The following is a 28,000-nucleotide window of genomic DNA, read 5'->3' as shown; positions in this document are numbered from 1 at the left end:
AGGTTGGCCCCGCACACATTTAGTGCCGTTCACGAGCAGAGGAAGGGAAAAAAGAAAGAAAAAAACCTAAACCAAACATTTTAAAACAGAAAAACAAGGGTAATGTAAAGACACCACTGGAAGTCACCATGGGCCTTCTGAACTGCTGTTTCTAGAGTGAAATTTCTGCACCAAGTTCAGTATGGTTGCCTTTTACTTTGGCCTTGTACTTTCCTGCTGCAGTGAACCTGTGGCTTTCACCATACAATAATGCTTACTACTTTTAAAACGAATTGATTCCATCGCTATCATTAATAAAAAAAACTTGTTAAACGAGCATATAATGCTAAACATCCTACTGTCGTTCATTTTGGCTAGCATATAGATGCATGAATTTTGGCAGCCATATACTTCCTTGTGATAATATGTCAATTTTTCTGAACCTGGTGCAAGTTTACTGGGGACAGCTTATCCTGACTAGGCAATGAGACAAGAAAATTCAAACAGCGCCAGACAACTGAACCAGAAAGAGGAGGAGACAAACACAGCGCTGAACTTACAACTGATTTGTATGAAGAAAGAGGTCAATTTATACCTACAAAAATGGGCACAAATACGCACGGTCATACATAAATTGACTTTTTTCTTCAAATAAATCAGTTGTAAGTTCAGCGCAGTGTTTGTCTCCTCCTTTTTCTGGTCCAGTTGTCTGGCGCTGTTTGAATTTTCTTGTCACCATGGAACACCAACTCGCCCAATCTGCCATCCTTCTATACGCAATGAGGCCTATGATAGACACAGGTGACTTCATTTTACAACTGAGAACAAAACAGAGAGACACACAACCAATAAAATGAGAATGCAAAGTGACTTGAACTGAAGAGCCATACTGAATAAAAAAGATGCAAGATGCAACAAGAACCAGCAAAAAAAAATGGGGCGCAGTCACTATGGCAAAAAGGACCTGCCTTGTGCTGAGCCCACGTGATCCCAGATACAGAGGCTGTGCTCACATTTCCTCGCTAATGATTTGGCAAGGTTTCTCACGTCAAAAACTTTCAATAAAAATGAGCAACAGCTCAAGGCACGAAGTGACACACATTGGATCAGAAGTGCTCAACAGCAACACAGCACAACCAGTCCTTGAAAGCATCCTTACACGGCCATAGGGGCAGAAACGAAATGCTGGATTCTATTCGATGTACTACACTTGATGCATGAGAAAGAAGCGATAGGGTCCTTCCCACAACCACAGTTCTGCACAGTCATTTTTCAAACTCTGAAGTGCTCACAATGACACACACTGCACGGCCTACATGCTCTTGTCATGCAGGCTGCATTTCTGAGAGAGCTTTCTCAAGTGGGCTTGACAAACAAATAGTGCAAGGCCTTTACTCCCTGTCACTACTCTCATCTTTCCCCAGTATCCTTCAAAACCTGCCACCGGGTGCATGTTGTGCACACTGGCACACATGTTAGCATGCTGTGCACTGAGTGCATAACGTGCACCCGTCGGTGCACAACCCAGTGCTACCAGTGCACTGGGCTGTGCACTCAGTGGTTAAAGTGGTACAAGGGATCTGAATGACTGATTGTGAGGCATCTAAACATATGCCCAAAAAGTTCCAGCATAGAAACCGAACCTACTATGGTGTCACCCTTACAAATCCAAAGCACTGCCTGAGTGAAAAGGCAATTTCATGTTTCTGCATTTGTTATAAGCAGAAAGCTGCTTTATAAGATAAAAAGTGAACCATAAGAAAGAGATTTTTTATGTGCCTCCTACTCTTGTGTGTGATGGCCATGTGCAGCACTTCAGAGCGTACAAAAGCACATCGACGTAAATGCAACAGTATAAGCCCATGGCACCCTGTACCTGTGGTGGCGGCGAAAAACAGAGCAGTTTAGAACTGCTCAATTTAATGGGTTTCAAAGAAAGTTGCACGTTGCTTCAAAAGCAAACACAGTAGAAATGGTGGCCTTTACTTCTGGAAAACGAAACAAAAAATCTAATGCTATAAAATGTACGAGTGCTGAACTCGAAGGGGATCACGAAATATTTCGATATATAAAAATGGCTGTTGATAAGCTTATATCTAACCTAGAAGCATGCATCATCGCACCCACGCTAGTGACGTGCTTCCTGCAGCGACGTGCCACCCGCCAGCGTGCTAGCAGTGCACGTCATTCACTAGGTGTTGCTAGGCCTAATCTGCTTCGCATCGAAGCTGCAGCGGGCAGTGCTTTGGAGCCAGCCACCGCCTATCATAAGATCCTGTTACTAGCGCACTAAGGATAGAATAATAGCCGATTTGAACTGAGGCAGAGCTAGTCTCTGCAATGCCTTTGGCAGGGAAATGAGCAACTGAGTATACAAGAGGTTGAAGGCAAGCACACCTCATGTTCACCTCACCATGTGGTTTTACACCGCTAACGCTGCCAGCAGGTGCCCAAGGCAGCGCTGCTACCCCGCCTCCGCACGCAAAAAGTGATGTGATGAAAAAGTACTGTTAGGAGAAGCGCCACTTGCAGGTGTGCAGCACACCATTCAATGTCTCAAATGATCGGTCAAATTGGAGCTTGGTATTCTGCGCGACATTCTTATACTTTTACAATTGATTTTCCAGGGCATAATCTGCGTGTTTGATAATTTGAAACGCTCGGATTCGATATATCTAGGCTCGACTGTATCAGAGTCAAATGAAACACAAACAGGAAAACTAATAACAATGCAAGAACACAAAAATATTAGGTGCTGCAGAAGGAATACAGGCAGGGTGCACTTCCACGCAATGTTTTTCGTGCCATCGAAGTGAAAATCAAGTGGGCTAGTATTCAGTCTTCTTCAAATAATATCTTGCTTTGCTGTTCCCATTTCAGTTATCTCATTCGCCTTTCATTTGACACTGACTATACACTGCAGTATTCATTAGCAGCAGAGGTTTGCTCAGCTATGAGAATGCACTGGACTGGTTGGCTTATATGGCAGCTTTCAAAGGGAATCGCATTTCTTTTGATAAAACCAAATGTACTGCCAGTACATCCAAGGTTTAACTTTCTGGAACCTTGTAACCAGCCGTGCTCCCCCACCTGTGGTTCTTCTCGAGGTCGTCGAAGTGGGTAGGCACCAGACGGAGGTACTTGTGCAGAGTCGGGAAAAGAGAGGGCGCCACCTGTCCGCCCTTGCGCAGCTTGACAGAGTGCATGCGTGCCAGTGTTTGCGCTATCAACCTGCAATGCAGCACGCACATGCCCCCACTGACACATCAAGATGCCACTGGAGCATTGCTCCTTGAGGACGTGAGGTGGCTCAAATGATCAGCAGTGAGAAACCAAAAGCCCAATGTGTAAACTTATTTATTTACAATACCCCTGGGGGAATGCTGCACAAAAACGAAAAGTAAAACACTTCGTACTGTACAAGATTAGCTAGCATTGATTAAAAGAGCATATGATGGTCAAAATATCGACAAGAAGATGGTCCCCACACTCTATCTCCATTTTATCTTGCTTCAAAGCTCGGCGCTTGACTTCAGTGCCACCTGGCACTCCTGTCGCCAGGTGGCACTCTCGCAGTCTACACTGCTTGGCAAAACCCTAGGGTAAAAAGACAAGTGATAGAATGGATAAGGAAACAAGCTGACCTGTCCTTAGGGATGCCCCCAAATCCAAAGGATGTTCTATTTTGTTTGTTTCATTTCGAACCCTCCACTCTCCAACCTGTGTCACACCAAAGTTGTCGACCCAGCTCAAAATGCCTGTGCAATTAACTTGCCAACGACACAAAGAGGGCACTTTAAATCTCTTAGCTGCAAAGTCCCTCTATCTTCAGAAAATAGCAAAAACCTTGGATCATTGCAGCAGTTTCCTTCACTTGGTGCCTTCCTCCTCGCTCACCTCCCGAGAAGAGAAGAGAGCGGCCTTCTCGCCTGTTGCCATTGGCTGTGAGGCATGGGAACGCATCCCAAGATGTACCTGCCATGTGACACAAACGTGCCCTGTTGTCCTTGTTTTTTTCCCAGAAACCCAGTGTACATTTGCCCCCCTTGTGTGTTTTCTGCAGCTGCGGTGCCTGCACAATTTAACGTATATTGGTTTCATGTATAGTGCGCAGCATTGGTAGGAGTGGGTTCATTCCAACAAAAAGGACTGTTTTGTGTGAGGTAAGCTATACTTCTGGATGTTTCTGCGCATTTACGAGGCATTTAAAAAATGCTGTGTACTCACTGTTTTGCTTGTCACCATTATTACTTTTGTGAAGCAATAACTTTTTACTTAGCGGCGGGTCAGGAACAGAACCCTAAAAGTGAAGCCAAGTGAAATACACGCTTTTCCATCGATTGTGCCTCCAATGCGCATTTAAAATGCAGAATTTGTTAAACATGTTAGTGAGGGATGTGTGTGTTTGTTGGTTGGCTTGTAAATTTGTAAAACTTGTTTGTGCTTGTAAATTTCTGTACTTTTCCAATTGTTTTCTTTAACTGTACATACATCCGAAAATGTATTGCAAGTGCCTGCATCTTTTTGCGAAAGTCTATCTGTATAAGCATGTCTTGAAAAAAATGTATTTATTATATGTTAAGTATTCCTTGGATACAGTATGATGCTTTACTATAAATGAAGTGAACAACAAATATATGCCATTTGTGTTCAACTTGTTTGTAAAGGATGTACGTTGTAAATCTGTGTAGTTTTCCCATGTTCATGCACTGTGTGTGTGTGTGTATATATATATATATACAGCGAGATCAAGAGGAGAATTGAGGAGGAAGAAAGGAGCCAAAGGGAGGAGAGTGTCGCTACTTTCAGGATGAAGGGGCTTCACATAGCTGAAGAAAAATTTGTTTTGGTCTGGGAATCCCACCCGTGGCCACAGCATGACTGAAGCAGACCCTTCTAAATAGGTTGACCAGGAGGCCAACAGCTGGCAGCACAAGATGGAATTAACAATTTAAGGCATTCAAAGTTTCAAGAGAAACCTCAATGAAAGGAAGTGACTTCCTTCCTAGAAGTAGCACAGGGGTTTGGGCCGGTTAGTAACAGAGCAACTTGAAAGAAAATGGCACAAAAAACAGGCAAACGATGACAGAAAAACTATCGTTTGTCTAAATGAATAATATACAGTAGAATACATGCTGCTGTTGTTTTTCACACGACTGAAAAAAAACAACGCACCAGCCAGGAAACGTAGTAGCCGAATACAGCAAATTAAAAAAATTGTACAGCATTGTCCAGCACACTTTTTGTTATTTCTGGCAAGTGCCACGTGCTTATTTGTACGTGGCTCTTGCTATAGTCCAAAACGCCCTGCGATGGCTCTCTGCCTTCTGCCCAAGCACCTGTCAGTGAAAGAGAGGCAGCAGCGAGGAGGAAGCGTGCGCAGAGCAGGAGAAATTGCGGCAGTCTCTCATCCACTCGAATCTACAAACTGTGTCTTTTAAGTTGCAGGAGACAACAAAACGGCGGATGCCAGAAACACAAGCCTCGGAGCCAAACCACGAAAACAAATCTCGAACAGAGTCTCTCATTGCATAGTTTCATTCTTACGTCCTCGTTCGTTCACGCTCACCTCAGATCGGCAGTGGAATTGCACAGCCACAATAAAATTCATGCTGCCCGCAAGGGTAGTCCACTGGAGGCCGCCGAATGCCTTGGAAGTCAGTGCCGGCTACTTACTATGCCAGTGTGCCAACACCGTGCAGCGCACACGCTAAAACGAGGCTGTCAAAATGCCGGCATGGCTGGCTAGAGCCCAATAGCGTGAGGAGACATTCGTGATGTATATGATGCGCGAATGCTACCACAATTTTATGAAACAGCTGGCTTGTGTTGCATAGGTTTCTATGGGAACTAGAGTGGGACTAGCTCCTCACAAATAGAAGAGGCTTCAATCTCCTCTATTTGCTAACCTCAAGACCTCCGGTGTGGCGTTTAAAAGCCTCATCCAATTGCTGATAGCATTACGCTACTATGCTTTGCGGTGGGAATATACCTCCGTTGCCAAGAGTAAGCATCTCGTATATTTAATAACCAACATCTACTCCAGGACTTGGTCAGCACACCCTGCCCCTGAAAGGCGGTGTGTGTGCTGGAGGGCAGCTTACTCCCATTTTTAATCCCTAATAGGCTTATTCATGTTTAGAGAGTGTGCAGTAGCTAGGAACGTAACAGCAAGATTCTTCTGTACAGGTTTGTTGCTTTAATGAAATTGGTTGCAAGTCAGCACTCGCTCTGCGGTTATTCTCTTCTTGTGGTTTGTCTGTTTTCTGCGTAGTTTTCTCTCAAGACTGCATGCACCGTGCACAGTACTCTGGTTATTCAGTGCCTAGCTGCACCAATAATGCAAAGCTCTAATAAACGATTCGCGCTGGCTTCCTTTCAAAGCCAGATTCGCCAACCCACCCTCCTTCCCCGCAGAAGCAGCAAGTGTCTACACCAACAGGAGGCTTGCAGGGTCTCGCCACTCACCTGGAGACGTGCGGGTCCCTGACCATCTGCGTGTCACCCACCCGGCCCGTGTTGAAGCCATAGCAGAGACCGTTGCGGAAGGCACAGTGGAGGGGCGCCGCCAGGCCGTGGGCATGCAGCAGGCGCATGTTGAGCACCTCAGCTGACCGGTCGATGAACAGCTCCGTCTTCTGGCCATACACACGTAGCAGCACCGCACCTTCACCCAGCTCCCTGCCGCCTTCCCAGCAGCCCACCAGCTGGTTCGTGATGCCATCCGTGAATGTCTGCGAAAATGACCCGGCAGCATTCTAACGTAGCTCTTGCAGAACAGAATGACATGCACATCCGCTGTCAAAAATTTATCAAAGGTAACTGCGGAAAAAGTTTAGTCTCCTTACAACGAAGGCATATCGCATCATGAAATCCGATATGTCTTTAACAACTATACCAGGAGCTTTAGCGCTTCACGTGCAAAAAACTCGCTGGGATGGAAGACGCTTGAAAAACGTAGATATTGTTTGAGGCAAAAATTTTTTCATAGTATTTACTATTCCAATACTGGCATAAACCGTGACCTGTACATCCATTCACCAAACTATATTTCGCTACATCGTGACCATCGATTAAAAGTTAAGGAAATTAACTGTAAATCAGAGATGTACAAATATGCTTTTTTCCCTAGGTCTATAAGAGATTGGAACCGGCTCTCTGAAGAGGTGGTATTAATTACGTCAGGTGATTTATTCTCTTCATCTCTGTGAATGCTGTTTTTAGGCTGTATTTCTGTTGCATCATGGTTGCATTGTATGTGCTGCACTTTGTTACCTTTCTTTTCGTTTGTATGGTGTGTTATTCCCCCCCACTGTAATGCCACTTGTGGCGCTGTGGGTATTACAATAAACAAATAACAAATCTCAGAACAATGAAATTCGCAGATAAACCTGAAACAGCTGCCTTAATCCTTGGTGAACACTCGTACTTTTTAAATCCAAATCTGCAACAGGCTAATTCAGAGCCCGGGCCCCATGATACACTGTTGCCAACTGCCATTTTTAAAATATCCTCTCAGTCTCCGCTTCCCTGGTTACGAATCTAGAGCACAATTTCACTACAAAAGGTACAATTCCCCCAATTTTGGTATTCAATGTGCATGCATTCACATGGCAGCAGTAGTACAAAGGTATCGCTGCCTGTCAGTCGTTTATTTATCATTATGTATCACAAAAAAGAGAACGAATGCACTGACCTAGCTCAGAGAAATGCACCCTCGACACTACAGCATGTGCTGCAACCGCCTTGGGAAGAAACACAATCTGTGCTATCTTTCTAGACAGTTCCAAAGCAACATAAACTCGCCTGGTGTTAAAAAAATGCAGCTATGTACCCTTAGATCAGTGCATGAAAGGAGCGCTTGTCAAGACAGGGGGCAGCCTTTTTCTCTTACCGTGATGTTGATGAATGCGTGAAATAAATGAAAACAAATAAATTAGTATCTAATGCTGGCCTAGAGCATATTGCTCTGAAACAATGACTGGAAAGCGCTAGCCAACTACAGATCAACAAGTCAAGGGAAACCTCCTGCCACACAGCAGTAAAGAAGAAGAAAAAATGCCAGTCCCAAATCAACCAGTGGAATCCACAATAAGATTCCACAGGTCTTTGCGAATGTCTGGCTACTGGCATACAGGTCATGCATGTGGGAGTTTCCACTGTCTACAAGGGGAACCCTGTATCTCGTGAAGCTGCTGCCTAACCAGCTGTGCTTCTCTCCTTCAGCCCTTCCTCTTTTAAAACCAATTCATCCCTTAACTCCTTTTTCTTTATTTTACATATCATTTCATGATGAAAACAAAACTCTGCCCAGGTACTGTTTTCTTTGCTCGAGAAAAAGAGGACAACATCCTCATGACAAACCCGTGGCACAGAACTCGCCTTGAAGCGGACGGAGCTCAGGTCCCAGCAAGGACGCACGTGCTTGAGCACCCGAAGCGCGCCCTCTCGTAGCGACGCCTCTGTGGAGCCATCCACAAAGACATCGACCACATCCAGTGGCTCCCCGGCACCATTCTGCGTGCACAGTGCCTTGGGTGGAGCCGTGGGCGAAACCAGCTCCATGACCGGCTCGGCCCGAGTTGCGGCTGTGGTGGCCATGGGCGGCAGTCGGTCAGGGTAGTCAGCACTTTGTCCCAACACCCGAAAGCATGGCCCAGCTGGGTGCCTTCCGGGAACAGGCAAAACAATGACACCTGTGGAGATAAAACTGAAAGGTCAACTGGCAAAGCTCCACACTATTAACAACAGTGAAAAGATCATTTCCATACAAAATGTGATGATCAAGAGCACAGAGTTCACAATCTTGAAAATACTACCACCTGTCACCCAGTACCACTGTGCACATCAGCCAGCTGAGGTGATAGAGGCACCCTCCCTCAATAGCTGGTCCAACTACACCAGAGGAATGAAGTTCCATCATTAGAAAGTCATATGGGGAAGCTGAACTTCAGGAAGTGGTGCCTCAGGTGAGTCCCCACAAATGTAAAGCCTAGTGTTGCCAGAAAGCTGTAGCAAAAAAGCCAGACTAGCTGTGGAAATGGTTGACTGTGGTGGTACATGAACCCTGGTACACAAACAGCTCTGTCACTCGGTGCAAGACCACAGATTTCACATCGTAAGATTTGAGGGAAGCCCAGCACCTGCTTCCTGAACAAAATATTATATTCCACCCCAGAACCAAAAGAAGAGCTAACCAAACTAAACACACAGTGGCTACGGATGACATCAGCAGTCTGCACCCATCGCAACTCCAGGGAATATGCTCTAGCACCATGGTAATCTTTCTCGCACCAATGCCCCAAGATTCCTACACCTTCGACATGTGTGATGAACACTGCCAGCAGCATCAGCTTTCACGAGTGCACAGTGGCCGTGACCGCTTCGTGCCTCAAAAAGTAACACCGTGACCTCTGAGTTGTGTTGGCAGCCCAGCTGTTCTCTCAGCCAGCAAGTTGCTTTTCAATTATCATTACCATACTGCCGAGAAGTGAACTCCCTCCCCAGTAAGAATTTGTTCTTGAAGATGCAACCCACATCCTGTTGCACCAGGCTTCGGACGCTTTTACCAATGCAACAGTGTTAACTTTCAAAAATAGTTGCTGCATATCAACTGCCAAATCTCAGCATATTTCCATCCAGTGCATCCAATGCACACACTTCCCTTTGCTAAAAATCAGAACCCAATATCCCCAGACTTATAGACACAAGTGTTAGCAATATTAATTTGCGATTACAATAGCTTCACTTCAATAGCAGCAGAGCTCAACCATAAAGCAAGCCCCTTTTGCCAGAGGTATGCTCAGGCACTCACTGTATGCTTGACAAATCCAGATCCCTCTGGCCTTCCCACTTATAAACAAAAAAATAAACTTCTCTCTAAACTTAAGCATACCCACAAAGTGCATTCCCCAAAATGCTGCTGTCTCTCCAAGGATCTTGCCCTTTTTCAAGATTTCTCGCACGTTACAAGGTATAGCATGTATCTGCGCTTGACAGAGTGGACTGCAACTGCTACAGTCAGCCACTTGTCCCATGGGGAGGTGAGAAAGGTTGCGAGTTTTTTATGCTTTATTTAATACCTTTCTAACTGTGCACCATTCTAAGAACTAAACGAGCTCTTAGCACATACAATGAGCTAGTGCAGTTATCGGTCATGTCTTCTGTTGAAGGTATGGCCAAGATATGGCTGTTGAAGATATGGTTTCGGGCAACTGCTCACAAGCTCCAGTTAAATAGATGACATTACTCAAGATCCAATGCCCGATGCTGCTTTATTGCCTTTTATTTCGTGCTCGTGTGGTTCCAAATATGATTTACAACATAAGTGCAAGGTATGCATGACACAAGGTGAAGGCCAAACAAGAGACGAACAAGTCTACCCTGCACTCCACCTCGGTGTGGCATGCAGAGTCCAAAGTGCACCTATCTGACTTTGAAGCATATCATAATTCAAGCCCTGTTTGTGCAAAGTATGCTATCTCGGCAATATCTCAGCACAAGCACCAGCAAAGGCTTCTGAGTGCACACTGTGAGACAGCTCAAAGGAAGAGCATGTTGACACCACACACCCACCGACAGCAGCTGTTATCAGCACACATCAGTTTGCATATGGCAGGCATGCTCTCCAAGCAAAATCCCGACAGAGGCTATACTACTATCTTGTGGCGCTATCTCTGCTATCCAGCAGCCGCGACAGGAACGAGCACAGGCAGGCGGTGTGGTCTCGCCACCTTCCCGTCAACGATTCTGCCGCGCCCCTGTCAGACGACAAGCCAGCCACTTGTGCGGCTATCGGTGGTGAGATGACAGGACGGCGATGTTCCAGACACAGCATCGCTGTTTACTCGGCATGTCGTCTCACTATGTACGGCCTGTAGCTCCCGAGTCTAATTTTTTCAGGTTTTTCAGGCGTGCAATAATAAAAAGCAAGTGATGAGCGGAAAAATAAAACACTGACACTTTCTTCCTTTTTTTCTTTGACATCCTTACTGCCAGCTGTTTCATTCGCAGCTGCTTTTCGTTCTGTGTGGTGACAGTATGTGTCACTTGCACATAACTGCATGTCTCAAAGGCATATTTCTGGAGAAACGATTGTCAGTACCAGCACACATGCACCCATGGAATAAGCACACTGCACAATCAAGCTGAACTGGGTCAAGCACAGCAAGGAAGTTACTCTGTGCCCATTAATGACCAAGCAGCTGCAGTTTGAAAGGGGCACCGAGGAGAACTTCATCCCATTTTCGTTCATAGTAGAAATCGAAAGGTATGTACAGCCGCAAAAGACGCATTTATTTCCCAGAAAATTGGATTTAAAAATTTTACTGCCACTCATTTGAAACTCGTGTCATCAAAAGTGGACAGGACTGCGAGATCATTGTTTGGAAGTGAATGGCGGCCACAGCCTGGCCTCAGTGATTTGACCAAAAAAAACACTGTTTTGATGCACTGCAGCTGGCTTGCAAAAACATCCGGTGAATATGACAACTGCATTTAATTTTTTGACTCTTTCCTGCTTACAAATGCCCTGTTTTCAGTAAAAGTAATCCTTTTGTCTTTAGTAATGCAGTAATCTATCGATACAGGCAAACTTCAATTTGTCCTCAGCGTCCTCTCAAGTGGATGACAATTTTTCGAAAACCATCGGCCCTTAATGGGGATGTTCCCATGTTCCCAGGGCAGCCAGATTCATTTCTAGTTATTTCGCATTAGATTTACAGCAACCTTCTGAAAGAACAGATACCCATTAATACAATTAACACTGCAGAGCAGAAAAAGAACATTAAGCCAGGAAACTTATCGATTTTGCGCCAGGACATGCATAGCAAGGATGCAGCAGCCAGAAAAGTGTAAGAGGGAACATATTAAAAGATTCAGCTCCATTGAGAAACTATGCTACATTTTAACTTAGGGGCACTTAATTACCTTAATTATTGAATGTTACATTGTTGCACACCACTCAACACGACATGGTCTGAGTGCATAAGTGAAGTGTATGTAACAGGTCTTATTTAGTATAAGCGAAAAATTCACTATAGCAGCTGTAAGCCCATGCTGAGAAAGTGTACTGTCATCAGACACACTTTTTTGATACGCAAAACAGCATGCAATGAAAGAGACTTCACATGTACATATTGTGTTGTGAAAGGTATTGAGGGAAAAAACAATCTAACTGCCTGTCACAGTTTCAAAGATAGTTTTCCAATATGTACAAGCACAACTAGCAGCGTAAGAGAAAGCCAATGCTAGAAAATAAAACCTCCTTCAAACACTGCCGAGGAAGCCATATTTTAGACAATTACAATGCAGACTGCTCATGTACATTTTATTTGGAGACATAATAAAACCCTTAGAGCAACCAAGACTGGCCAAAATGTGTTATACTACGCTCAAAAATGAGAAGATCTTCCCTCATACTGACAGAATCAGGCGTTCCAATGCCAATGAAACAAGGATTTTTAATATTAATTTGGCATTGAAAAATCACATAAAATCAGCTGAGGCAATGTTGTGATGAAACCTTGGTATTATTAAGTTATCCCACCACGTGACCTATCTATCAAAATCTGATTAGCATGTTGAAGCATGCTGTTTTTTCCGTTTCAAACATGTTCATAATTTTCAACATGGGCTTCTACTCTATTAACAGCATCTTTCAATGTAGAAAAATTACACATCGAAAAGCAGCTCTGCCCTTGCATCACCAATCCGAACTGCTCCAAGTTCTAGTTCTAGATTGCGCCCCAATGTTCTGCATTTGCAATTTGTTCACTGATACGGTCACCGAAAATCATCAAGAAGATGTACACCAGTGTGCCATTACAGGTTTGCATGTGAAAATGCAAATAGATGCTAAACTGTATATTACAAATGTCTATTACTGCCTGGTGCTGGAGCTAGATTAATTTATAGATCATTACTTTTGCAAGTGCGCAATAGTTACTACACTTCCTTACCAAGATTTTCAGCATTGGGATACATGAAAATGAGTCCAAGCACTGACCAGAAATACCTTGTAAAAATCCTCTTCAGCATTGTTAGGGAAACTGCCACAGAACTGAGCCATTGCAACAGAAAAACCTGAGTCCTTAAATTAAATTTTCTTTTTTTTTAAGTGGCGGGGTCATGAAATCCTTTTGAAATGATGCACTCAAAACCAAGGGTGCAAACGGCCCATCCTCTCAAGCCTCGAACGCATAGAGGGAAAGCATGCATCCTCTTAACATGCAGACCTCTCCTGTTCCATTAAGGTCCTTCTCCTCCTCCTCTTAACATGCACATCAAGCAAAATCAACCCAGGATGTTACATTTCTTCTGTGGTTTCCTGAGGCACAATCTACAATGTGCTCTTGCGAAAGGACTGGTTTGTTCATTAATGCCACTGACTGCTGCCATGCACAACCACTTCACTGTGGTAAGAATAAAGAGAAAAAATGGTCCTAGCCTTGCCTCCATTAATACTAGTAGATCAAAGAAATAAAGGAAGGGGGAAATGAAGATAGTCAGGCTTAGTTAAGGATGGATGGAAAGTTGGGCTAGTTGGGTTATGTTCATTTTAAAGGAAAAATACAGCGCTTGTGTTGTGCACCTCTTCTTCGTCCATCATCTCTGTTCGCGCTGTATTTTTCCTTTAGTTGAGGCAAATGCTACAACAGGACGCATGCACTAACTGGCCCCTTTTTTGCATAAGTTCTTAGCATGTTGCGCAGAGGCCAAAGAAATAAAGCAAAGCATAAAATTCAGAAGGCAAGGTAGATTCTGCTACAAAAAATTCCTTTTCAAAAAAAAAAAAATGCCAGTGGCATTAAAAATTACCAATTATAAAGGCTACAGTATTTCCAGCCATGACTGGGTGTGTGGACAGAAACAAATGGATACAAAAAATAGCTGCACAAAATATAACAAGCAAAAGCCATTTCCTCGTCAATTACACAACAAATTTCTAGCTAAACTGATTTCATGTCCAGACTTCCGGTCATTGAACTAAGGGTTAACAAAAAAGTGTAATTGCTTTGCTAACAATACTGTTAGCGTGAAATAAGGATCTTATTAATGCAACATATTTTGAAGGAAAGTAAGATCTGAATGCCACCTCTTGACAGAGATGGTTTCCTACAACTAAAATGACAAAAGTACAAAACAAAAAGTTTGCATTACTAAAAAAAAAAGGAAGAAAAACTCGGCTAGCTTCGTAACCAATTAAACCATGAGCAAAGGTTTGAGTAGGTGAGAAAGGACGGAATTACAAAGACAATCGCAATAAACGAGCAAGAGTGCAGCTTCCATTAACCAGATACAGCTGGCTCTCAATAACATACAGGGAACATAGTTGGCGTCAAAACAATCCAGGTGCCAGAAAGTCAATCCATGGCTTCCTCCGATGAAGCACCGCTTGCAACTAGTGGCTGAGGAATGAGTGTAATACAGGCCAACGTCAAAGCACGTCGCACTTGTTTGGCCTCTGTCAGTGTGTCACTGCCACGCCCCCTAAATGGCGCCAGTGGCCTTGGTAGGAGGAAACAGCAAGGGCTGTGCAATCACCCCACCAGTGGGCAAACAGGCTTGCCTGCCAGAATGAAAGCCTTAAAGGCAAGCTGTGCTACGTTGGAACAGACCAAGACCTGTTTCCCAGGACTGGAAACTGTGAAAGAGCTGCTTTTATAGTTGATAAGCAGCATGTGAACCAAAAAGGGAAGCCCACAGGCTGCAGGAAAGGCATCTTTCACAAGTCCCCACACACACACCAAGGCTTAAAGAAAACGAGAAGCAATTTACTCTTGAAGAAACAAATACTTGAGGGAAATCAATGTCACAATTTTGTGCACCTCAAATTTTGTACTTGCTGTCAGACAAACGCTCCTTTACCCGGTACCTTTAAAATGCAATATTTTGTGCAACTTTTTAATTGTTTACAATTTCAATCAGCCTTGCAGAAATGAGGAACTTACTGAGTAGAGAAACAGCTTGTTAATAGAAACCACTTCAATACCTCAGTGTAACATGTGCATTGAATTTTGCAAGTAATATACATGCGCATATTATATTTTCTGAAGTTGAGACACTGTCAGAGGCTGCCAGCCAAATTTCATGCTTAGCTAACATGGCAACTAAGAGCATGACGTTCATAGAAATCTGTGACATATGTATTAAAAAATGTGAAACACGCTATCAGGTTAATAACACCCCTTGATAGGTAAACTTTCTAATGTGCCTCTATTTTCACTAGCAGCATTCTGCACAAGAATTGCACACACAGCACAAGTGACTTGCATAAAGCATAGTTGGGCCACTATAATTAGCAGATATGCTGAGCGCTGCTTATCTAAACTTCTAGACATTTAAAGCTTTGCGACGGTGCAACGACAGAATTTTATCTGTGACCGCCAAAGTTTTCCAAGCACCTTTCTTTGTGCCATTATTGTCCCAGGGAAAACAAAGAACGGAGTGTGGCACTTTAACAGAATGCAGCCTCTTGAGCTTGCAGTGCCTTCAGAGGCACGTGGCATGAGATAAGCCACAAAGAAATAACAGCAAGTAGACACAAAGAAGGCACACCCCCCTGAGTGTACTGCAGCAACCAACGGTGTGGAAAACCACTGATATTAGAGCAAGCTTTTACAAAGGGTGGTTTAGATGGTATTTTCATAGGCTGCAAGACGGATAAATTATGTCTCCAGTCAGCCAGATATTAAACTGAACAACTCTGTAGCAATGTACAACTTAATGACAAAGTTGTCCCCATGCGAGTTCCAATTTTCCTCTTATCAAACGATCAATGAATGCCTGCTAAAAGCCTTCAGCTAGGCCACATTGCACAAATAATACAGCAGAGCCACTTAGCAATGAACAACATGAATCGCAGCAATGGTTCTTGAAGATCTGGACACATAGGTGTACATTTTATTGTGAATTCCATTTGTTTAAAAGACTGCAGACACCAAATTTTTCTTGCACGTCGTCTTATTTCAAATGATGTGTTAGACATTTACACACATGGATCACACCATGATATTGGCCTATGAGCGCTAAACAATTCTTAATGAAATTTCTTCTTGACACTGTTTCAGTTTCATCAACCGAATGGTGGCCGTGACGTGTAGTTTACCTTTAGGTCATGTAAGGCATGAAAGAAACGGCAGATATGTAATTTGTTGTCATTCCAGCTCTTGAAGCAGGCTAGTTTAAGTAATGTGGTTAATTAAACCCCATAACAGCATTTAAGGTCAACTACACATCCCAGCCATCATTCACTTGATGAAACCAGAACAGCTTGAGAGAAGAAAGTCAATTATAAATTATTTAGCGGTCATATGGGGATACCAGGTGGTGCTCCATGTATTTTATTAAATAACGCATTATTTGAACGAACAAAACGCGCAACTAAAATTAGGCGTCTATAATCCTTTAAGAGCCCCTGACTTTTAGAAAATAGTCCCCGACACGAAAGAACCAACTTGAATTGCAGAGCTCTTGTCAACGCTCTAGGCCAGTTATGTAATGAATCCCATTATGGACAACATTTCCCAAACAAATGCCAAATTGAAGTACTGAGGCAATGCCTTGTGTGCCACTCATGATCGCCATTAAGTGGTGAGCTCACATACAGGCGATTCAGAAAGTGACTGCGAGAAGTGCGAGGGCATAAAAATAATTGTCAAGTGCGTTTCACTGAACAGTGCGATGACCACACGTCATCTCCTATCAGTGCATGCCTCAGAGGGAAGAGGACATGAGCCAGCAGAGGACTGTTTGCACACAAGATAAGTATTACATTAAACAAAAAGAAAAAAAAAACTGCAAGCGTGTAGGACCACAAAAGATTAGGAATCACCCAAACAGATAGACTGGTTTGAGTGGTGTCCTGATCTTTATGACCACTTTAAGAGCTTGGAAACCTCCATGGCTACGCTATAAACGGTGCAGCCAATCTTTGCTGCACTTGCCCGCTGTTTCTTTCATGCTCACCACAATGTTTTTTGATTTCTGTTAGCCTAGCACTGGGCACCTTTGCAAAACAGACTGCAGTGACAGAAGCATGCAAGGTCTACCAACGGCATTTACATGCTTCTGAACAGTAGCAAAGAAGAATTCGATGCTGTCAGCAACGAGTGTTTCATGAAAACCTGCTGCAAATCTATATCAGGCATGTTACTTGTGCTGTAAAATTAATATAAATATAACATGTCTTGAATTGCAGAGCTCTTGTCACCGCTCTAGGCCCGTTATGTAATGAATCCCATATGTCTGGATATCTATATAAAATAATCACAAGATGGAACAGCCCTAATGAAATCTGAATTAGGAGCTATAAAGAAGCAAATATATTTAGAAATCAATAACATGGTGTTTGCATAAGAATTCACAATTTTAATTTAATAATTACAGAAAAAAATCGGTAAAATGCAGGTAGTTTGTGCTGCACCCTCAGGCAATGTTCACAATATTAAGCCCTGCATGGGATTTTAATGGTTTTTTCGAGCGCACGTACCTTCTACCTGCACCTTGTGGCCATTGCCTCCAGGCGAAACGCTTTACGTCAGTTTGAATCGGACACTGCAGCACTTTTTCCTGCAAGTGTTCCATGGCACATAATTTTGGGAATGAGACTATACTTGCACATTGTGCCTAGAAACACCTGTTGGATGCATACATAATACATGGACACCCCCCCCCCCCCCCCAAAAAAATTATACTGCAACACGTAAACCAATTGAAGGTACATACAGCACACAAGTATGCGATTTCACTTGGCCAGATGCTGGCAAAAGCAATGACATTATAGACATTAAACAAGACAGATGCTGATATGCCACGCAGCACATTTCTCATGTTCTTGACTGAACTTTTTATGTCGATGTAAGGAATCAAAACACCAATCAAAAGCTAACAATAGCTTTTGCAGGTAGTGTACAATGAGGTATCAAAATAATCACTTGCTATGGCTTGTCCAATATTCCGTAATGTGCACTGTCCATGAATAACTAAAGTATGCATGCCCTCATGTTTCCCTTTTGTGTTATTACCACGAGCTCGCAATAAGCAGCACCTCTAGATGTGCTTTTTCTAGCTTATTGTACAATGCAGTTTCTATGATACATGATGTCTATACCGCGCCGCACGACGTTTCATAGGTGCATAGTAAAATGAATTGGGATCGATCCACACTTCCCCGAACTCAAACGTATTCGATGCTCAGATTGTAAATGATGGAAATGGGCCTGAACAACGGAAAAATTGTTACAGTTAGTTGAACCACTTTATGATCGATGCCAACACGCATCTTGTACAGCAGTTGATCACTCCTTGATCAGCCTCAGCTGACGGCATCTGGAAGGTCGTCGCAAAGGAGCGGTGTCGCAGGACTGCGCTCAGCGCCACGAATGAATGGCCACGACAGACAGCGCGCGGGTCATCGACGAAGAAGATAGCATAATAAAATGAACACGCGCGGTCGGCCAGAATAAGATCGAACCGCGCGGGCTGGAACTGCGGTTTGTTTTCGGCACGGCCGTGCCACTGATCGATCTGCACGTTAATGAGTACGACGCGTCGAGGACAGGCTCAACAAGCTGCGACGAACGCAGCCCGGTTCCAATGAATGACCACTGCCCAAAGAAAAAAAATGCGGACGAGCCGAGAGCGCTGCCGTTTCAGCGGCGCGGCTCAGATCGTACGTGGGCTCCACGTGAAAAGCGGCGAAAGCTTAACTCCACACACTGCTTGGCGCTTTCTTTACCTGACGTATTTTCCAGCGCCGAGCGGCTCAAGCACTTCGTCACTCGGCGAACAACGGCCGGTCGCGCGCCGGCTTGGTTGGGAAAAATGAGATTTGTTCCGTGCGAAGGGGCGCCGACAGCAGTCCGTTCAGGCAGCCTGCAGCTGCGCTGGCGTTATGACGGTTATGACTGCACGACACCGAGAACAGCAGCTGCACACTGGAGTCCGGCTCACCGTCATCACAACTCGCTTAGCCGACGAAATGAGCGGCGCAGCACCGCTAAATACCTCACGCGAAACTGGGAACTGCGAAAGCAGCAAAATTGCACGCGACACTGGCGGCACCTTTGGTGGGCTGTAATCAGTGCGAATCAAAATACCTCTTGCTTTCGACACTGCATGACGCTACTATACATTTTAATTCAGTATTTATTATTTTTGGGTTTTATTACGCCGCGTCTAGTAGTATATCCATTATATTTACAATAAAGCCGCTTCGTAAATACTTGTGAACGCATGTGACAGTCGCAAGTTTCACTTTTCATAGACGCTAAAAACGCTTCAAAGTGCTTAGCAAGCCTTGTTTCCTTTCAGGGTGACGTACGTGACTGCGCACTAGACGCAAAAACAGACACCATTCGAGCGCAGCTGTCGTCTGCCGTCGCTGGTCGTAGTCTACCGTCGTCAAATTCACAAAATGTTCTTGCGTGCTGCCTTCGTTCGATTGCGGCCCTCTGCGCTCGTGCGTATCTTTCTCACAAATCCTTGATTGCGACGGTGTGCATGAGGCTGCATGTGCGTCGCAACACTTACCATGCGCCATTCATCGTCACAGTTACGGCAAGTTGGTACCTGTACGAGTGGTGGGAACGTTCGCGTACTTGGTTGAAAGAGCACAAGGGCCCGCAAATGACACAGGAAGATTATGACCGCAAGCCCAGCTGTCAAGCCTACGAGCTAGTGTAGCAGAAAATAACACCAAGTCTGTACACGTTTACATGAGGCACCCCCAGTATACTGCGTTTGTTGCTGTATACATGCATTCAGTAAAACTAAAGCTGCTGGGGAGGCTACGCTTAAGATACAGCGCAGTGAACTAGAATTACATGCCCAAGAATGTTAAGACGAAACCCGGCAGTCTACTAAATTTTTTCATTGGTTCCAATTCAGTGACCGCCGTGACTTTAAAGACGGCGCGCTGTGTCTTGCGGAATTTTGAACTGGATCAGTCACTGCAAAGCAAGAAGGATAACGCAGTATTTACTTTCCTCGCAGACAATCGAATATGGTTAGGCTCTCAGCTATCTCAGATGCGTTGACACCATCTTTGCCGATGCTGGGATATATCTAAGTGAAAATCCTTACTGATCAATTTAAAGAACAATTTTCAGTTGATTCTAGTTCGGCTTTAATCAGAAAAGGTCAGTATCCTTGACATGCGCACACCACAAACTAGCTGGCTATTGAGTAAGAGTTTCTCAAAGCAGAAAGTAAACAAATTTCAGAAGTCAAGGCTGTTACAAGAGGCGTAAAACATTTTTATCATTGTGTTAACATGCCAGATGTACATTTTCAGGCATTGCTCTGCCACCTTACAAGTCTCTGCTGACCAGGAGGCTCCACATCATCGCCATCTACTAAAGAAGAGCTCTTTGCATGCTCATGCACTCTCATCATTCACTTGGAACAAATTACTTGGTTGAGTGCAGGTTTTTTCATTGCGCAGAGGCCCATCGTCCAACCTAGCACAACAACCCAGCAATAGCATGACAACCCACTTTTTGCACATCAACTTCTACCTGCATTTGTGTCTAATGGCTTCGTCATTTAACTTCCGATACTTTTTTAATTGGCGATAACATTATCTTCTGCCATCAGTGGTTTACCGGTTAACTAACGACCATTTGTGCACTGATTGCTGCTAAATCGAATGCTAAGGCTGACATAAAGGCCTCAATAAACTCTAAGTGAGTTTTTACTGTACAGGAATGCATAATTACGTCACTGAAAAATTTTAATTTATCCATATATTTAAAAAAAAGAAACAAAATTTGTGTTCGGAAATAAACACCAAAAAAAGTGCACCATATTTTCAAAAAATAAAAACCGATAAGTCCAACTACTACATATATGTATTATACTCATTCACTTTTGACTAATATTTTCTTCGAATCTCTAGCATTAAAATGGCAGTGTCTGTTCTACCGCCAGTCAATTGAATCTGTGGCCTGAAATTCTCCCGGCACTCACCTCTGATTGGCTACTCACATAGGCAAACACGAAAGAAGTTTTTCTGTTTTTTGTTTGCAACCTGTTATTCTACCGCCAACAGCGTGCTAGAATATCCCAGTACTGTCCACTTGGCCGCAGCCATGAAAACTACGACGCTGACCTGACACTCGCTGATGATTGGATGCGCAGTATAGTATAGCTAAGAATTCTTGTGGCCCTTCTCAGCCACTGTGAACTTCAGAGTCCAAAGTTTAAAAGATTTCATTTTGGCTTACATACTTACGTATGTGTCCAAAGCTTGAAAGATCTCAATTCCCCTGGCTCGATGTATATCCAAAAGCAGAAACAACTGAGTCTGCGCTAATTAAGTGCAACAAAATGTCATGCTTCGTAGTTGTTTACGGGCCACGCGTAGGTGTTCCTTAGTCTCGAGCACACTAACTGTATCCACCAGTTGTGTGCACTATATTTGGTACTGGCTTAGTGTTTTTGTTCTTTATTCTTCACAAGTACCCTCACAGTGGATTGCACTTGTAAATTTTAAAGCTAGATGGCACTTTGCTTTCATGATGACTGCCATAAGAAGATCCTCCAATCACGTCCCTACTTGAAGACGCTTGCAACACAAACAACAGTCTAATTTCTGTTGATAAAAATTTCTAGCACAGTAGTGTGACACGAAACATCGGGAGTGCTTTCTTTCCTCTAAGAAAGCTGTCAGAAAACCAAAAGGCAGCCACTATCTTCATTGCAACATGTTGCGTGGTTTCCTGTAGCCAGTCAGAGGCAAGTGCCAGGAGAATTTCAGTGCGATGGTTCTTCTGGCTGCCACCAGAGTAGGCACTTCTTTAAAATATATTGTTGCATGCTAGTCTGGTAGATCTTTTTGAATGCACACAACACAACTCTTGCACAGGAAAAGTTTAGACCCCTTTGAATGGGCGTTAGGAGGCGCGACTTTTTAGACCAACTTTTACTTACTGCATCAAAAAACGGTGTCCGACATGTAGGACGCTAGACTTATATAGGTTAAAGGCGCAGTAATTGTTTCACTTCTTGGTGGACAGCTCAGCCGCGCCTTGAGGGAAGGAATGAAGGTGGAAGTGACAGAAGAGAAAGAGATGCTGTAGTGCACGGCTCTGGAATTAATTTTGACCACCTGGGCAGCCGCCACGGCTGGGTTCGAGCCAAGGTACTCTGGCTCAGTAGCCGAGTGCCCTGATCTTACGCATGAGAAATGGGCATTCATGTTTACGAGCAGTGAGAGAGAGTCAGAAATCTGCAAGTTCTTGCTGCCCTTCCCAGTGTGAGACAGCAAGTCTCAAGATGAAAAACATTTCCTTCCCAGAATGAAACGTTTCTGTTTCCGGCTAGATAATGGAACCGGAAATCATGTCCAGCTGGAAAATTTCCTCTTCCAGCTAGAAGTGGAAATGAAAGTGCCATTTCTAGCCACTCCAGCTGGAAATAGTGTTTCCATTTTCATGTGGGGTGATGTTTGATTTAAAAACTTCCACCCCTGGGTGTGTGAATGATAATGATGTGCCATGCATGCTGATGCCATTTTTCAGTGTCAGGCACACCTAATAGTGAAGTGTTCTTCACCTTTACTTGGTTGCGCCATTGCAGCAACTGTCACAGTCACTGCGCACCCACTCGGAGGGTAGCGACACCCACCTGCAGCAGGGGTGCATCCGTAGGGCAAATGAAAGCACAGAAACGCAACGTGCACGGCTGCTCTACCAGAGCCGCAAGCGTGGCATGCTCGAGAACGACCTCATCCTCAGGTGTGTGCCGTTACCTGATCTGGCCAAATGGCACCTGCTTATAGTGGGGCTGTGGTGCGCGCTCGGCAGGATTCTTGGGGTCCTGGAAAAACGGCAGCCAACAGGACTGAAGCATAAAGCAGAATGCTTCTCGTGACAGATTATGATTACTGACACTTGCTGTGCTGTGGAGCTTACTGAACCACAGCTGTGCGAGCGGTCATGAATGCTCACTTCACCTGAGTTTTCAGTGATCGAGTTGGCATCTGTCCATGCAACGCTGTGGTGGCAGACAAAAAAAAAAAGAGAAAACTCAAATGGGATATTTTTTTTGTTTATTGCTTTCTATCTTTGCAATCTTTGACTTTTTTTCTTTCATTGCATTTAATGTTATCTATACCTGTGTAATGAACATACCAGAAAAATAGAGCCTATCCTGCAGCCAGCCGACTGTAGGATTAAACAAGAAATGTTTTTTCAGTGCTGCTCTGAATTGATCAGAATTGCTCGAGTATGTATGTGCACTCTTAAGGGTGACTGAATCTTTATATTGCCATTGTTGTTGTCTTCTCATAGGGACATGCAAGAGCTTCTTTTTTCAGCATGCATTATGCACCATGCCAGGAGCATATGTTGATGTTGATCAGCTGATGGCTGATTCGGTGGAGCTCTGTTCCCAAGATTCAGTCTGGTGGTTTGATTTACAGTTAGACCGCTGGTGCAGGATTTTTTTATTATCTGTTGACTGGTAGCAATGTGTTTGGCGAGACTTGGAAAGTCCGCAGACCTACTAAGGCAGTGGAAACTTCGCACAATGACTGGTGACAGCCTGTGTCTTGGCAAGAATGTGGAAAAAATCCACCATAGTCGAGATTTCAGCTTGAGACCTGGCTAATTTTGCCTGCCATCACATCTTGTTTAGAAAACAAAGAATGAAGTGTTAGCAAAAGAGGATTGCTGCCAAATGGCCCACTGAAACTAACTGGGATGTTAGCTTTCAGGCATAAGCGAAACTCTCGAGTTTGCTTCTCTTGCACTGTGCACCTTGCAACAAAATGTTTTGCTCATGTGCTCAAAACTTCAGAGTGCCTGCTACTGTGGTCATTATTGCAATTATGGCCTTGCCGTCTTCACCAGCATTAAGTGGTAACAGTTATGGCTTCACCTTCCCAGGAACAGTGGTAGTTAGTGATTTCTCCAGACCTCCTATCGGGGCCTGGTACACCCTAAAACATTCCAGATTGTGGCTTCCCTTGTGGCTGCATGGAAATTTTACTGAAAATTCTGAAAATTTTCAGTGTCTTCATCAGAGAGTTGTGCTTTAGATGTCTAGACACGAGGTACATGTGGTGTGTTCCAGAAGCTCTTTCTATAGGCGATTGGTGCTTGTTGGTAATAGCGCGAAGACGTGATGACAGAAACAAGTACTGACACAACGCACCACTCTTATGAAATCCATTTCTTCTACATCGGTCCGTCGGGCCTTTTCACTCCTGTCATTCTTCACGCTCTCCACAAGTCTGCCTTGTGTCAGCACTTTTGTTTTGTTTTATAATTCTGTCCCATCTTCGCACTGTTACCAGCATGATCGTGAACCAAGAAGCCCAACTCACTATTCTTATGGTGCTTGTAGTACAGTGGAACCTCATTAATTCAACGCAGCTTTCAAACTTTCAATTTATTCAAACTGACACTGTTGTCCCATCAATGTCAAGGGTGTTAGAAACGCTCCCCTTCATTGAGCTCCACGTAATAGTTAAAAAATTTTTGGTCCCTTCTTGTCTGAGTTAGCAGGAGCCAAGTGTACACCTCTTCCGTAGTTTTTAAGATGTTTATCAAAAACTGTCACCTGAAATGTAACGTCCATCTCCATTTTTGTTTGTTCTCGCCAATAATCACTGAAGTGTTGGGTGGTGATTGTATGTCAGCACTGTTTTAGGTTCTCTGATGTGAACTGCAGATATATGTGTGCCATACTAAGCCTCTCAGGGTAGATTGGTGACTTGATGGCTTTTGGCGAGTATGGGAAGGGCATGGAAATGAAAAAAAGCATGTATGTGTACACCTGAAAATGAGCCGAGAATGAAGCAAGACCTCCTCTGCCGTGCAGTACATTTGCTGCCAAGCACCTGGCCTCTTTCAGCGTTGAGCAGCTGCAACAGTACGACAGGCTCATCAACCTACCTTCAAATGACTGGGACATCTACTACTGGGCCACTGGTGAGAGCATCAGAAAGGCACTTGAGAGGGGGCTTGGATGAGACCAGCCATACTTGGTTGTTGGATCCGTTAAATGTTGACCATTTTCATCACAGCACAGAGTCATATGCTCTGTTACTGCAATGAAGACATTTGCTGTTCCGATATTCTGTGCGCTTATTATTTAAGTCCCCCAGAATGCATGACAATATCAGAATGAGCATCAAATACTGAATGGAGAGATGGTTCTCTGCGTGGCTATAGTGCTATTTTGGATATTTGGGCTCTGCACATGAGAATATATGGATCTCGCGTGTGGACACAGTGAAAGCTGAATTTCCTTACAACACAGAATTGAGGAGTGTGCAGTGTTTGCCTTAGCCTTTTTTTGACAGATACCTGCCAGTTTAGTGAAACTCACTGAGGGTCAAAGTTACCCGAACCAACCTGTTAAAAGGACACTGTGAACAAACTGAAGTCTGTTTGCATCGATAGAGTGCCGTGTTCTAATCACGAGCACATCACTCTCACCGAAAATGGAGTTTTCATAAGCTAGAGAAGACCAAACAATGAAATACCTACATCTGTCGTCGTCACCGGCTGATTTCTCAAGTATAATGCATGCGTCGACGCCAATTTTTGGGCAGGGATCCTAGAACGCATGGTGCTGCACCGACATTTACTTTAAAGCAGTGGTAGCCCATCCTCTTCGGTGAGGATGTCGTGAGTTTGAATCGACGCGAGGGAAGATTTTTAAATCCTATTTTCTTGCCAGTAATGAGTTGCCGGTCAAAACACCAGCATAGACAGAAAGAGCCCGGCAATCAACTTTTAATGTAGTTTGCCTCAGTGTCCCTTTATAGAAGAGTCCCAAAGTTTCTAGACCTCTTCAGCCTCTTTTTTGTGATGTGACTGACATATGGCATGGAACGGCAGCTTTTGTGCAAGACAGTTCTTTGTTGATGTTGCAGTGAGTAGTAGTGTTTTGGGTTTGTTGTGCAGCAGTAACTTGGACCATAATGGGTCAAACACAAGCTGATAATGTTGAGGTCGAGCCTTTAGCTATGGGTGTGTTTATGGCAGGGTCCCCAAGCAGTGCTCCCGCACATGCAGACAAAGTTTCAGAATGATAGTTATCCTGGGCTTTTCTCCAGTTAGATCATGTGTGTGTATTGTTTTCTCTCTCCTTTTTGTTGCTGGCTTGCTGCAGCTGCAGTGTGGTAATGTTCCATTTTTAAATAACTCCTTCGTCTCCACTGCCTTGTTTTCATGCTTGTCAGGGTGGTGCTTGAATAAGCAAATTGAATGTGCCTTAATTTGAATGGTGTATATACGCGGTGATTAAAAATTTTGGCATTTTTTGCACCTTTGCATGGTTGCGTAGGTGTCACGTTTATTTGTTTTGCAGCGGCATGCTCCTCTTCTGTCGCAGGAGTGAGGGAGGTACCACCAGAGTTTGAGAACGAGGTGATGGTGCTGTTGCAACAACACGTCCGGAATGAAGAACGTGAGAAGAGGTTTAAGCAACCAGACCTGGCATAAAGTGCAGAGAGAAGGAACAGGGATGGTGTCTGCTGAAAATGATGGCACGATGGCGTACCCATGAGGAAAGAGACACTCGAGGAAAATTTCAAGAACTGCTCATTCGTCCAGTCACATGGCTGCAGCTCCAGGCCTGTCCTCACCACTCTTTCGTTACTGGACATTGTGTGGCTCAAAGCGCACATATATTTTAACTGAGTAGGCCCGACCTTTCAAAATAGCTTTAACAATAAAGTTGACGAGCACCACAGTTCTGTTCTGTTTGTAAAGACTGTGTGTGCACTAGAGAGTATTTAAATGTTGTTATTTTTTGTTTTGTTCGTGACTTTCTGGGATAAGCTACACTTAACACATATGATCAAAGACGGTGGCATGAAGAGTTTTGTTTGTTACTTTCTGGGATCACAAGTTACAACATGATCAAAGAAGGTGGCATGGAGAGTTTTGTTTCTAACTTTCTGGGATCACAAGCTACACTTAACACATGATCAAAGAAGGTGGCATGGAGAGTTTTGTTTTTTACTTTCTGGGACCACAAGCTACACTTAACACATGATCAAAGAAGGTGGCATGGAAAGGTTTATTTGTTACTTTCTGGGATCACAAGCTACACTTAACACATGATCAAAGAAGGTGGCATGGAGAATTTTGTTTGTTACTTTCCAGGATCACAATCTACACTTAACACATATGTGATCAAAGCAGGTGGCATGGAGAATTTTGTTTGTTACTTTCTGGGATCACAAGCTACACTTAACACATGATCAAAGAAGGTGGCATGGAGAATTTTGTTTGTTACTTTCTGGGATCACAAGCTACACTTAATACATGATCAAAGAAGGTGGCATGGAGAGTTTTGTTTGTTACTTTCTGGGATCACAAGCTACACTTAACACATGATGAAAGAAGGTGGCATGGAGAATTTTGTTTGTTAATTTCTGGGATCACAAGCTACACTTAACACATGACCAAAAAAGGTGGCATGGAGAGTTGTTTTTTACTTTCTTGGATCACAAGCTACACTTAACACATGACCAAAGAAGGTGGCATGGAGAGTTTTGTTTGTTGCTTTTTGGGATCACAAGCTACACTTAACACATGATCAAAGAAGGTGGCATGGAGAGTTTTGTTTGTTACTTTCTGGGATCACAAGCTACACTTAACACATGATCAAAGAAGGTGGCATGGAAAATTTTGTTTGTTACTTTCTGGGATCACAAGCTACACTTAACACATGATCAAAGAAGGTGGCATGGAGAATTTTGTTTGTTACTTTCTGGGATCACAAGCTACACTTAACACATATCAAAGAAGGTGGCATGGAGAATTTTGTTTGTTACATTCTGGGATCACAAGCTACACTTAGCACATGATCAAAGAAGGTGGCATGGAGAGGTTTGTTACTTTCTGGGATCACAAGCTACACTTAACACATGATCAAAGAAGGGGGCATGGAGAATTTTGTTTGTTACTTTCTGGGATCACAAGCTGCATAACACGATCAAAGAAGGTGGCATGGAGAATTTTGTTTGTTACTTTCTGGGATCACAAGCTACACTTAA

General features: G+C 43.8%; 2 protein-coding genes across 6 annotated transcripts in view; one reads left to right on the top strand and one right to left on the bottom strand.

Annotated features, from left to right (window-relative positions):
- The window catches only part of eas (ethanolamine kinase 1), a 35,967-nt gene extending 16,931 nt beyond the window's left edge, over positions 1-19,036 (bottom strand). The window contains exons 1-4 of one of the 2 annotated variants that reach the window (XM_077660989.1): positions 18,719-19,036; positions 8,362-8,675; positions 6,448-6,713; positions 3,070-3,210 (exon numbers count right to left, since the gene is read on the bottom strand). In XM_077660989.1, coding sequence (XP_077517115.1) covers positions 3,070-3,210; positions 6,448-6,713; positions 8,362-8,580 — 626 coding nt within the window. In that variant the 5' untranslated portion in view covers positions 8,581-8,675; positions 18,719-19,036. Of the gene's footprint in view, positions 1-3,069; positions 3,211-6,447; positions 6,714-8,361; positions 8,676-17,470; positions 17,490-18,718 lie in introns of those variants that run through there. The other variant, XM_077660990.1, reaches the window with a different exon arrangement.
- Positions 19,037-19,179: 143 nt separating this feature from the next.
- Positions 19,180-26,730, top strand: LOC144127971 (succinate dehydrogenase assembly factor 2-A, mitochondrial-like). 4 transcript variants are annotated; one of them, XM_077660996.1, is made up of 4 exons: positions 19,180-19,441; positions 22,561-22,718; positions 24,808-24,917; positions 26,305-26,730. In XM_077660996.1, the coding sequence occupies exons 1-4, from the start codon at positions 19,397-19,399 to the stop codon at positions 26,436-26,438; spliced, it is 447 nt and encodes a 148-aa protein (XP_077517122.1). In that variant the 5' UTR covers positions 19,180-19,396; the 3' UTR covers positions 26,439-26,730. The 4 variants fall into 4 exon arrangements, with proteins under 4 accessions (XP_077517122.1, XP_077517124.1, XP_077517121.1 ...); XM_077660998.1 differs by having other exon boundaries at positions 19,184-19,441; positions 26,329-26,730; XM_077660995.1 differs by lacking the exon at positions 19,180-19,441 and adding an exon at positions 19,450-19,543.
- The last annotated feature ends 1,270 nt before the right edge of the window (positions 26,731-28,000 follow it).

This window comes from Amblyomma americanum, chromosome 4 (assembly GCF_052857255.1).
Source record: "Amblyomma americanum isolate KBUSLIRL-KWMA chromosome 4, ASM5285725v1, whole genome shotgun sequence".
NCBI lineage: Eukaryota > Metazoa > Arthropoda > Arachnida > Ixodida > Ixodidae > Amblyomma > Amblyomma americanum.
This window is presented reverse-complemented; position numbering and strand designations above follow the sequence as displayed.